Source organism: Crinia signifera, chromosome 8, assembly GCF_055691185.1.
Source record: "Crinia signifera chromosome 8, ASM5569118v1, whole genome shotgun sequence".
In the NCBI taxonomy this organism is placed as follows: domain Eukaryota; kingdom Metazoa; phylum Chordata; class Amphibia; order Anura; family Myobatrachidae; genus Crinia; species Crinia signifera.
In genome coordinates this window covers 742,821-756,039 of record NC_139224.1, presented here as the reverse complement: position 1 = coordinate 756,039, position 13,219 = coordinate 742,821, and the positions used below count along the sequence as shown (strand labels likewise).

Sequence of the window (13,219 nt, the reverse complement as noted above, 5' to 3'; positions counted from 1 at the left end):
GTTTCATACAGGACCCCCAGTGGTGAATGTTGGGACCAGATTACATTCTGTGCTGGAGGCATGGTCATTCCATCAAGGGGGCTGGGCAATACCTCCTCAGCAGCTGAGGAAAAGGCCAGGAACCGTTCCAGTTCCCCCCTACCTCGCCGTGCCTCTAACAATGCCAATCTGCAGAGCTGACCTCTCGGGGGAGCAGAAGGAGCCGCAAGCTTTCATGTTATTGCGCCATCCTGCCTCCTTGGGGCTTGAAAAATCCAAAATGAACATGTAAATATGGAGGAGAGACTATGAATTAGTATATATTTATTTATAGTTACTTATATAGCGCAGCATCTTCCATTGCGCTTTACAATTAGAAACAACAGTGATAAAACAAACTGGGAAGTAACAAACCAACATGAGGTAGGAGGGCCCTGCTCACAAGCTTACAATCTGTAGTATATAGACCCCGAACCATCCATAATGTCAGCTTGACCGGGTATCACAACAAACCTATTTACTGTCCAGAAGCCTCAGAAGACTGGCGCTGCGCTCCAGACATGGTTTCCACTTGCTCCGTGTCCGCGCTGCCCGCACTGTACAGCATCTGCCATTGCCCGCTGCCGTGGACTCAGCGCTTGCGTTTCACTCCCTGCCCGTCACTCCCAAGGTTCAGCTTCAGCCTCCTGTGGCTTCCATGCTGCCGCCATTACAGTAGCTCAGACCATGTGCCAAACAAACAAGGCTTCCCGCCTTACCCAGACATGGGAGCAGCCATGTCTTTCCGGTCACATATTCCAGTCTCAGCCAATCCTGGCCATCCATCAGTCTGGCTCATTGCCCCGACTTTCCACTTCCACTGCTCCCTATAAATAGGCTGGGTTAAGTCAGATCAGGGCCAGTGCTACTGATCTCATCCTGTTGGTGTGTTCTGTCTCCAAGCTGCGTTGCAGGTTCCAGTCCCTGAGGATTCCACTCCTTCCAGGTTGGGTCCTCTTCTGCAAACAGCCGCCTGGCTTCAACATCGGTGCTCTATCATCGTTCATCTCCAACATCGGTGCTCTGTCATCGTTCATCTCCAACATCGGTGCTCTGTCATCGTTCATCTCCAACATCGGTGCTCTGTCATCGTTCATCTCCAACATCGGTGCTCTGTTATCGTCCCTCTGCAACATCGGTGCTCTGTCATCGTCCCTCTGCAACATCGGTGCTCTGTCATCGTCCCTCTGCAACATCGGTGCTCTGTCATCGTCCCTCTGCAACATCGGTGCTCTGTCATCGTCGCTCTGCAACATCGGTGTTCTGACATCGTTCCTCTGCAACATCGGTGCTCTGACATAGTTCTTCTGCAACATCGGTGCTCTGACATCATTCCTCTGCAACATCTGTGCTCTGACATCATTCCTCTGCAACATCTGTGCTCTGTCATCGTTCCTCTGCAACATCGGTGCTCTGTCATCGCTCCTCTGCAACATCGGTGCTCTGTCATCGTTCCTCTGCAACATCGGTGCTCTGTCCTCATTCCTCTGCAAGATCGGTGCTCTGTCCTCGTTCCTCTGCAACATCCCATGACAGCTGATCACGCAGGTGCCCTCTACATCGATATCCTCCACCATCGATAATCACATCTATTACTGCCATCGTCGATGTTGCATCAGTGACTCTCTGTTCTTCCCAGTGACTGTTTGAGAATTGCTCACTCACTTCAATACTTTCATCCGTGACCATTGTCCCTGGTATCCATGCTCCTTGGTATGCTCTGGGCTCCATCAGTGCGTTCAGCACTGCACCAGCTTCCTTCCATCTATGCTATATGTTAATGGTCTTTATTATTGCACACACTGCAGCTAAATACCAATCTTGCTATTGCCATTTATGCTTATTGATTCCTGCCTGTGATCCTCTGTGATACCATTCCTCAAACTTACCAATTGTTTACCTGCCATAGTCAATAAAGACTTTTAGTTTTATCCCAAGTGGTCACATCTGCTACTGTCCGAGGGTCTCTGGCATGCACCGTACCCTCATCAAGGTTCCCAGGTTCCAGTGCCAGTCAGCCCCTATGCCTGTGGTTATTTCCAGGTGTGACATAATAATAATAAGCTATGAGATGTGGACATTCATCTGCACTTGGACACAGAGATAAAAGGCTTCGCAGTCCCAGGTTACTTACACAACTTGTACATGAGACAACATATAATGTTATATATAGAGACAGGATTATATGCAACATAAAAAGCTTGAAATATGCATGCAAATATGCATGAAAAATACTTAAAATATGCATAAAAAGCATTAAAATATGCTACATTAAATAATAAAAAAAGTAATTTTTAACTTATTTATTTAAAAATCCGGATACAATTAGTTGCAAACAAACCTCAAAAATAGACCCACAGCATCTGCAGATGTCTAGTACACAGGATTTTTTTCTTCCTCGGTGCTACAGCATACTGCAGCGTCCAAAGCTCTTCTTGCATCAACTACATGGACCCTCATCTCCAGCGCCGATGGATCAAATGTCAGCATAGCATGTGAGGGCGGTGCAGTGGAAGGCTTCCTCCCTGTGCTGCATACTCACTGTGACATGGCATTTCCTCCGCGATGTCACAACTCTTCCGCCCACCTCCTCTGCTGCAGAAGTCTGTCTCTTGGTGTAAAGTCCCAGGCCAGGGGCAGGCAAAGGTTCAGGAGCTTCGTAATGGCATCCGCCCCGACTGAGTTTTATCAACATGGATTGGCAGCCTAGAGCAGTGTCAGACATAGCGTACATCAAAGATTCGCAACACTGTGCATTACCCCAGCCTGCACACTCTACCACTACTTGGCCAGCAGCAGCAGGAGGGCAAAGCAGTGCTGTAACTCGCGGGTGGGAAGAGGATGGTGCCTAAAATATGCACCATCACTAGATTTTAGGTAAAATATGCAATAACCAGTGAGAATAGGCAAAATATGCAAATGCATATGCAAATATGCAAATGCATATAATCCTGTCTCTAGTTATATATATATATATATATATATATATATATAATATAATGCTAAATACATGAAACGGGATTAAATGTAATTACTCTTTTAAATCATTATTGTTATTCCTCTTATGAATCATGAGTCCTCAGGTTTGTACATTTATTTGGGACGGGTCCTCTACCTTCTGTTTCATGTCATTGTATTTAATGCGTCATGTAATAATCACCTCTGCGCGAAAAGCTGCGCAATATGGCAGTGCTGTATTCATCAAAATAGTAGGAAAAATGAACGTCATGCTCAAACCAATTACTCTATTTGCATTTTCAAACACATTTAAATAGATACTGCAGTGAAATGCGTTAGTACAACTGGGTATGATAAAATCAGGGTTTCTAGTGCAGGTTTTTGGCAAAGGTTAAACACAAAAACAACACATTGATAAAGCATCGATGGCGACATACAAATGCATTTGAAAGAGTCTAAAGTTGTGTCATCCAATGGTTAATCCATTGTAATGTGTCCCCATATGTTTCCATAGAAGGAAGTGGTCATAAGGAGACTAAGGGCAGTATTCAATGAAAATATTCTCCGTGCACGGCGAGCATTTTTTTTTGCTCGCCGTGCACTCTCCGTGTTCCGGAGGGCTCGCTGCCACTCCTGCTCCCACTATTCAACGTTTTTAAGACTCGCCGCCACTCGCGGCGAGTCTTAACCCCTGCAGCGGACGAGCGTCCGCGGCAGGGAGCTGTCAGGGAGCCGGGGGACGTAGCAGCCAAGAGAGATTAAAGTCTCTCTTGGCTGCTGCAGGGGATATGGGGTGGGGAGCAGGGCTCCCCTGGACCCAGGCAGCACAGGCTGCCCCCCCTATAGCCAGCGGGGGACCCAGTATTCACTGTACCCGAACGTGCATCGGGTGCAGTGAATATATGAATATCTAATGAGCGGCTCGAGCGCTCCGGCCCCCTGCTGGCTGCACTGTGTAAAAAAAAAAAAATGTAAAAAAATATTTTTAAAAAAATTAAATATATATTCATGTGCTATAGGCACATGAATAAAAATAACATGGCCCTTCACAGAAAAAAAACCTGATTTTTTGACACCAAAATTAAAAAAAACACCCTTTTAGTTTAAAAGTTCACATTCCTGCTCTCCATCAAAAGATGGAGAATTTCTACACGGAGAGAGACGGCGAGAATCACTTAGAAAGACGGAGAATATTTCACATTGAATAGGGTGGCTCGCCTGGAGAAAAAAAACCTCTCTCCACCGCGTGAAAAGCACAAACTCTCCAGAAATCACAGCGAATTTTTCTCATTGAATACTGCCCTAAGCTGTCAGCACGAGTTAGTGGTTTACCTTTGGCATCCCCTCACTGCTGGAGAGTCCCAAGGGCTCACATTACAATTGTGATACAAGATATATTTCATAAGGATGGCCCATATTTTATCATAATAATATTCATATATACCTCCACAATATGGCAGCAACAGGGCCAATACATCCTGGTAACTGGAACATTAAGTAATGTTCTTTTTTTCATTAACGGCCTGCACATTTCAGTAATCCGTAGCTGTGTTTTAAGAGGAAGGTTCTTTCACCTTGAACTATGTGTTTTACACTACAAATTCATGGGCACACACTGTGAAAGGCACTTAGAATAGTCATCGGTAAATCAACATTGAGACTGCAGTGGCAGTACCTACAATACTAGCTTCAAAGTATGGACCACAAAACACAGCTTCTATGGACTGTTATCTGTTTATTTTCAGTACCATGGATACAACAGTGTTTAAATATGTTAACTCAGATCCATATACTCCTGCAACAGGATGCCATGTTAGGAAGAAGGAGTTAATGTAACTAAACAGGCAGGTTATGACTGATGGATTTCTGTTCTTGCTCAGTAAAAAAGCATTCTGTGGATTCACAGAAAGGGGCGGGGTCGGTGATGTCACAGCAACTCGAATGACTGCCAACTCAGCTTTTTTTAACCTGCATTAGATACCTGTGTTCTGGGCCGGATTATAATGGGGGCACAAGGGGTCAGTGCCCCTGGGCCCCCCTCTAGCTGGGGGGCCCTTGTGGTTGGCAAAATATATATATATTTTTTTAGCTAAAGGTTTTGTGCATGGGAGTGGGGTAGTGCTGCAGCTTCACCTATCTGCCAATGTGACAATGATTAATGGTGCTGAGCATCGGGAGCCAAGTGTGCAGTGCATTACTGGGGGTTGACTAAGTCCCATGACATTTTGCACCAGAGGGCAGAGGCTGAGACGTTTGTGCTGAGCTCTGATTGGTGGAGCTCATTACATGCTTCTCAGGCCCATGGAGAACAGCAGCAACATCCTAGTCATGGGATGGTTTTTAATCAGAGGCAGCACTGGGACAAACACAGGCTTTTCATGTGGTATGTATGTGTGTGTGTGTGTGTGTATATATATATATACAGGGCTATTTTTCAGTAGGCTCCATCAGGAACTGAGGCCCTTATTCTAGTTCACTCTGACAAAATCTTTCTTAGATGGACAAAACTATGTACACTGCAGGGGGGAAGATTTAAAATGTGCAGAGAGAATTAGATTTGGGAGAGTCATTTTGTTTCTGTGCAGGGTAAATACTGGCTGCTTTATTTTTACACTGCAATATAGATCTCACTTTGAAGTAAAACCCCACCCAAATCTAATTCTCTCTGCACAAGTAACACCTGCCCCACCTGCAGTGCACATGGTTTTGTCCTTCTAATAAATATTTTGTCAGAAAGAGTGAACTAGAATAAGGGCCTCAGTTCCTGCTGGAGCCTGCTGAAAAATAGCCCTGTATTCTAAGTCAGGTGTTGTGTTAGGTGACTGCCTCATCTTTAAAAGCCATAAGGCACTTGGCAGGTGAGCTTTAAACCAAAAATAACACATGTCCACTTTAGCTATGATGTGTCAGCAGTTGGCAGGCTCTTGAGAGACAATTGTTAGTGTAGGACTTGCAGTGAAATGGGGTCCCTTGGCGATGGGCTGCAAGCTTAAATGCATCGATCAATTCATGAACTAAAACCCCATTATTTATTTGATTAATTGTATACTAAGGTGAGTTAGTTCATTATGGATAGTGTTGAGTCCCTGTATTTGTATTTATTAGAGTAGTGGTTCCCAACCTTTTTTCTCTCCCATACCCCTTGATTGGGCTTTTCATTGATAAGTACCCCCTCCTCTCATTTTGAAATATGGACAGTACTTAGCGGTATGCGGATCCCTATGCATGTCCTTATATTAAGGAGGAGTAGTATACAGCCAGGAATCATGCCCTTCTGTGTCTAGACACTAGTTGTGTATTATCTCCAGGATTTCCACTAACACTAGTTGTGTATTATCTCCAGGATTTCCACTAACACTGGTAGGATTAATGCCGCTGCTTCCTCCACCTTTGTCAGTGCTGGGCAGATGACTGCTGATGTCTGAGGGCAGCATGGGAAGCTCCCAGTGGATTGCTGGTCAGACATATGACACAACATGGTTTGTCTCCCTGGCAATGGGACTTCTTCAGCCATCAAAAGACCCTTTCATCGTCCGCCATTACCAATATTATTTTCAAGTACCCCCAACTGGTCTGCAGAGTACCCCCAGGGGTACAAGTACCCCAGGTTGGGAACCACTGTATTAGAGCATGTGGTCACAGGCCACTTCACCCCAACCTGGGAATGGCGAGTGCTGCTTGCACCCCATTCGCAGGGATGGCGAGTGTTGTGGTACTCTGTATGTGTATATATGTGGGTTAATTTTTAATTAACCTTTGCTACTGTGATCATAGCTTTCTCTTTCACCCCAGATGAGCTAATTTATCTGTAACCTGTGACTGCTGCCCCTTTAATTCTAAGTCAGGTGTTGTGTTAGGTGACTGCCTCATCTTTAAAAGCCATAAGGCACTTGGCAGGTGAGCTTTAAACCAGAAATAACACATGTCCACTTTAGCTATGATGTGTCAGCAGTTGGCAGGCTCTTGAGAGACAATTGTTAGTGTAGGACTTGCAGTAAAATGGGGTCCCTTGGCGATGGGCTGCAAGATTAAATGCATTGATCAATTCATGAACTAAAACCCCATTATTTATTTGATTAATTGTATACTAATGTGAGTTAGTTCATTATATATATATATTGTGAAGATTGGATGAGGGGCGCCACTTGTGTTCTCCCATATTTAATAAATAAACAATGTTCCCTTAGTAAAGGGTGTCAGCCAGTCTTTAAAAAAGGAGCAGTGGTAAATTGCTCGTGAAAAAATGTAAACAGTGGATAAAGGTAGCGGCGACTAATTGTTTATAAATAATGATCTGGAATTAAAAAATATATTTAGAAGTATTCTTATAAAAATATGAAAGATTTATTTCAAAAGAATATATAAAAAAATTTTTTTTTACAATAAAACAAAGTGGACAATAAATATACAAATATAATGAGGTAAAATTGCTTAACTTAAGGATGTAGTTGGAGGCTAGGATCACCCAACGCGTTTCGTCCTGTCAGTCTGATGAAGTCTGACAGGACGAAACGAGTTGGGTGATCCTAGCCTCCAACTACCGGCACTCCAAGATACACATGACAACTGCCCGGGTGCTGCACTCAAAGAAATGGTTCTATCCTTGAAAACTGAGTAAAATCTGAAATGTTGGAGCTGATTGCGTCTGCATAGTCATTTTTGTGAAATCCAAAGGAGTGCCATTTACCACCTCTCTCTCTCTCTCTCTCATATATATCTATCTATCTATATCTACTGTATATATCCCCTGCAGTTACCCATTGACCAAGTTTATTCTGCCTTTACTCTGTGTTTTGACAGTGTAATATTCTCCTATGCAGTTTGCAGCCAGTAATGACAAGTGCAAGGGGGCCCCCTGTCTAAAGTGCCCCGGGCCCCCCAAAGGCTTAATCTGGCACTGCCTGTGTTATATGATAAATATAGAGTACTTTTATGCTGCTTTCACACCGCAAAACATGTTCAGACCAGGTATTTAAAACGTTTTTTAAAACGGGTCAGAGCAAGTTTAATCCCTTTCACACCGCAAGTAAATACCTGGTCTAAAGCAGGTTTGCGGTGTGAAAGCAATACTGGAAAAGTGGTAAAGCAGCCTTTCTCCACCCCCCCTGGAAGCAGCCTTTCTCACCACCACCCACCGGACAGCCGCCCCCGGAGGGCGAGGAGGCAGCGGGACATCCATATCGGGCTCCCGCAGCCCGCACTCCGCAGCAGCCGCCCCGCTCCGGTACCTGCAGGGCAGACAGCCGCCCGCAGCCCAGCCTGAGCCGCCTGTCCCCGCTCACCTCCATCAGTAGCAGCGGCCCCCACTCTCACCCCGGGCAGGCAGGACAGGACACAGTGCCCCGGACAGGCTGGACAGCCGCATGCAGCCCAGCCTGAGCCACCTGTCCCGCTCACCTCCATCAGTAGCAGCGGCCTCCACTTTCACCCCGTGCAGGCAGGACAGGACACAGTGCCCCGGACAGAGAGAGATGTCCAATGCGGGGGATGCTTGCACTGCTTGACCAGAGGCACTGGGTGTACTACAGGGCAGCTGTGAGAACTACTAGTTCCCACTCCCTGTAGGGACCCCGCCGCTGATATAATATACACTGCAGGGACCCCCTGCCCCCAGGGTGATCATTCCCATCCCTGCGCTGGGGGGGGGGGAATACTGTTTCAGACCCGTTCTAGACACCAAATACACGGGTCTGAAACGGGTAGGACCCTCCTTTTTTACAGTTTCCAAAAACCGTTTTTTTGGAAACGGTAAAATCACTCTGCACCTTTCAGACCGCACATATTACCATTTTGAAACAGTAAAAAAACGGCAATATAACGGTTAATATGTGCGGTCTGAAAGGGGCATAATTAGATGGTTTAGTCCTTAAATATTTGTCAATCATTTGGTTAATGCTGTGTACACACGGTGAGATTCACTTGGTATTTGACTGTACACACTTGTACAATTTAGACTATATTACAATATGATTATCTGCATACAATATATACAATTTAGACTATATAATGCAGATCTGCACTATATAGTCTATGCAGCCAAGACTTTCTGGCTGCGATACGGGAAGCGCATCGGGATCGCAAGGGTTAAACCTGTGCAATCTGCATGAGATCCAGATGAGATTTTGACTATATAGTCAAAATCTCATGCACATTGTGCTATTCAATCTTTGCTAGCTCTGTACTTTTTACATACAATTCTTACTATCTGCATTAGATTTGCACTATATAGTCATTGCTGCCCTGTCTATCTGGGTTTCAATTTGTGCTGTCACAGGAGTGCACATCGGGATCGCAAGGTAAAAAACCTGTGCGATCTGTATACGATCTGCATGCGATTGTGACTATATAGTAAACATCGAACATCTACAGGTCCTTTGACTGCACATGGTAACATTTAATTGTGTGTTAATAGTTCAAAGTGCCTGATCTCCAAGTTGGTAATGTTCATTATAAAATTAATTCAGGTGTAAATAGTATGGAAGAGACAAAAACCTTTTATCTCTAAGGGGGGTATTCAATGTAGGGTCACGACTGACTGGCTGGCCTGACAGCCGTGACCCTATCCCATTCTCAGCCGGCTCAACTGTGATTTTGCAGGCAGAATTCAATGTCCTGCCTGCCAAGCACCAAAAAGGGGGCGCAGTCGGGAATAGGCAAGCTGCGGACGGGTGCTTGACAATTCCCGGCCATTCTGCCTGTGAAGTCAGGCACATTCTGCCAAGATCCCTGTTCAATGCTGTCGGGGAAGACAGCATTGAATAGAGCCCCGTTGGGAATGGCGGCGGGAGATTGAATACCCCCCAAAAGCTTTATATCTGCATTCTGCTTTCTAATAAGCAAAGCACCTGTGCAGTAATGGGGCCTTACACATGGGGTGAATGTGCTAAGCGATCTGAGAAAGAGAGTACACTATCACAATAAAAAGAGATTACTCAGTAACAGTTTAAGAAACAGCGACACCTGCTGTTCCTCCAGTATATTGATTCAAGTCATACCTAGCGTATGGCTGTTGTTATACTCCACAGTTACACAATAAATATTATACATTTGATAGACAAAAAAGGAGCATATGTTGTAACTACTACTGCTTACCTTGTGGCAGTAATGGACTGCAGAAACAATTTGTCTGAAGATCCCACGAGCCTCGCTTTCTGGGATCTGGTGTTTATTATTTATGAAATCATACAGCTCTCCATTGCTGGCATATTCCATCACAATGATGATTTTATCAGTGCTCTCGAATACTACAGAAGAGGAAAAAAAATATTTGATCAGAGAGTGAGAAGAAATTATAAAAAAATGACTTCTCAGCAGTTCACGAATACTTCTTTTCTTAATTGTAATGAAACTTTAACAGCAGTGATAAGAACCAAATATGTTACTAGCCATTATTTCCAGTGGTGGCTGCTACCTGTGTTCTTCGGGGGTTGCTGTTAGCTGCTGCTGCCCGACCATGCAGCATGCTCCATCTCTTGCGATACCGGTGCGCCATCACCATTGGTGCGCATGCGCGCTAGCCAAGATGTTGGGAACAAAATCCTAATGTGCACTGATGTCTATGGGCTGCATCCTGTGCAGCCTATAGAGGACATTTATGGCTGGCAAGGGTGAAGTTGCATATGCTTAATTGTGCCCCTGTCTCTTCCCTGCAGCTTCTAAGGACTGCATTTCTGTAAAATATGGCAGCTAAAATCTGCTACTGCCCTGTGTTTTTGGCCTGTACATTATAATGAGCAAAAAGGTTATGCTCCCAAAGCATTTATTAATAGTTTCTTATAAAGCTCACACATATTCCGCAGCGCTTTACAGAGAATATTTGAACATTCACATCAGTCGTTGCCCCAGTAGAGCTTACAAACTATGTTCCCTACCACATGTACACACAAACACAGACAATGTAGGGTTAATTTTTTTTTTATTGTTAGGAGCCACAGAACCTACCCGTATATTTTTGGAATGTGGGAGGAACCCGGAGTACCCGGAGGAAACCCACGCAAGTACGGAAAGAATATAGAAACTCTGTACAGTTCGGAACATGGTGGGAATTAAACTTGTGACCTTCGTGCTATCAGGAAGTAATGCTAACCATTACACCATCCGTACTGCCCCGTATATATAACACATGGTGGGGATAGAACCCATGACCTCAGTGCTGTGAGGCAGTAATGCTAACCATTACACCATCCGTACTGCCCCATATATATAACACATGGTGGGGATAGAACCCATGACCTCAGCGCTGTGAGGCAGTAATGCTAACCATTACACCATCCGTACTGCCCCGTATATATAACACATGGTGGGGATAGAACCCATGACCTCAGTGCTGTCAGGCAGTAATGCTAACCATTACACCATCCGTACTGCCCCGTATATATAAAACATGGTGGGGATAGAACCCATGACCTCAGTGCAGTGAGGCAGTAATATAACCATTACACCATCCGTACTGCCCCGTATATATATAACACATGGTGGGGATAGAACCCATGACCTCAGCGCTGTGAGGCAGTAATGTGACCATTACACCATCCGTACTGCCCCGTATATATAACACATGGTGGGGATAGAACCCATGACCTCAGCGCTGTGAGGCAGTAATGTGAACATTACACCATCCGTACGTATATATAACACATGGTGGGATAGAACCCATGACCTCAGTGCTGTGAGGCAGTAATGCTAACCATTACACCATCCGTACTGCCCCGTATATATAACACATGGTGGGAATAGAACCCATGACCTCAGCGCTGGGAGGCAGTAATGCTAACCATTACACCATCCGTACTGCCCCGTATATATAACACATGGTGGGATAGAACCCATGACCTCAGTGCTGTGAGGCAGTAATGCTAACCATTACACCATCCGTACTGCCCCGTATATATAACACATGGTGGGAATAGAACCCATGACTTCAGCGCTGGGAGGCAGTAATGCTAACCATTAAACCATCCGTACTGCCCCGTATATATAACACATGGTGGGATAGAACCCATGACCTCAGCGCTGTGAGGCAGTGATACTAACCATTGCACCGTCTATACTGCCCCGTATATATAACACATGGTGGTGATAGAACCCATGACCTCAGCGCTGTGAGACAGTATTGCTAACCAATACACCGTCCGTACTGCCCCGTATATATAACACATGGTGGGGATAGAACCCATGACCTCGGCGCTGTGAGACAGTAATGCTAACCATTACACCGTCCGTACTACCCCGTATATATAACACATGGTGGGGATAGAACCCATGACCTCAGTGCTGTCAGGCAGTAAGCTAACCATTACACCATCCGTACAGCCCCCTCTATATGACACATGGTGGGGATAGAACCCATGACCTCAGTGCTGTCAGGCAGTAATGCTAACCATTACACCGTCCGTACTGCCCCGTATACATAACACATGGTGGGAATAGAACCCATGACCTCAGTGCTGTGAGGCAGTAATACTAACCATTACACCATTCGTACTGCACCGTATATATAACACATGGTGGGAATAGAACCCATGACCTCAGCGCTGTGAGGCAGTGATAATAACCATTACACCGTCTATACTGCCCCGTATATATAACACATGGTGGGGATAGAACCCATGACCTCAGTGCTGTGAGGCAGTAATGCTAACCATTACACCATCCGTACTGCCCCGTATACATAACACATGGTGGGAATAGAACCCATGACCTCAGTGCTGTGAGGCAGTAATACTAACCATTACACCATTCGTACTGCACCGTATATATAACACATGGTGGGAATAGAACCCATGACCTCAGCGCTGTGAGGCAGTGATACTAACCATTACACCATCCGTACTGCCCCGTATATATAACACATGGTGGGGATAGAACCCATGACCTCAGTGCTGTGAGGCAGTAATGCTAACCATTACACCATCCGTACTGCCCCATATATATAACACATGGTGGGGATAGAACCCATGACCTCAGCGCTGTGAGGCAGTAATGCTAACCATTACACCATCCGTACTGCCCCGTATATATAACACATGGTGGGGATAGAACCCATGACCTCAGTGCTGTCAGGCAGTAATGCTAACCATTACACCATCCGTACTGCCCCGTATATATAAAACATGGTGGGGATAGAACCCATGACCTCAGTGCAGTGAGGCAGTAATATAACCATTACACCATCCGTACTGCCCCGTATATATATATAACACATGGTGGGGATAGAACCCATGACCTCAGCGCTGTGAGGCAG

General features: G+C 45.2%; 1 protein-coding gene across 1 annotated transcript in view; it reads right to left on the bottom strand.

Annotated features, from left to right (window-relative positions):
• The window catches only part of LOC146025605 (NUAK family SNF1-like kinase 1), a 58,648-nt gene that overhangs the window by 18,826 nt on the left and 26,603 nt on the right, over window positions 1-13,219 (bottom strand). The window contains exon 3 of the mRNA XM_083155531.1: window positions 10,069-10,220. Within this exon, the coding sequence (XP_083011657.1) occupies window positions 10,069-10,220 (152 nt within the window). The remainder of the gene's footprint in view (window positions 1-10,068; window positions 10,221-13,219) is intronic.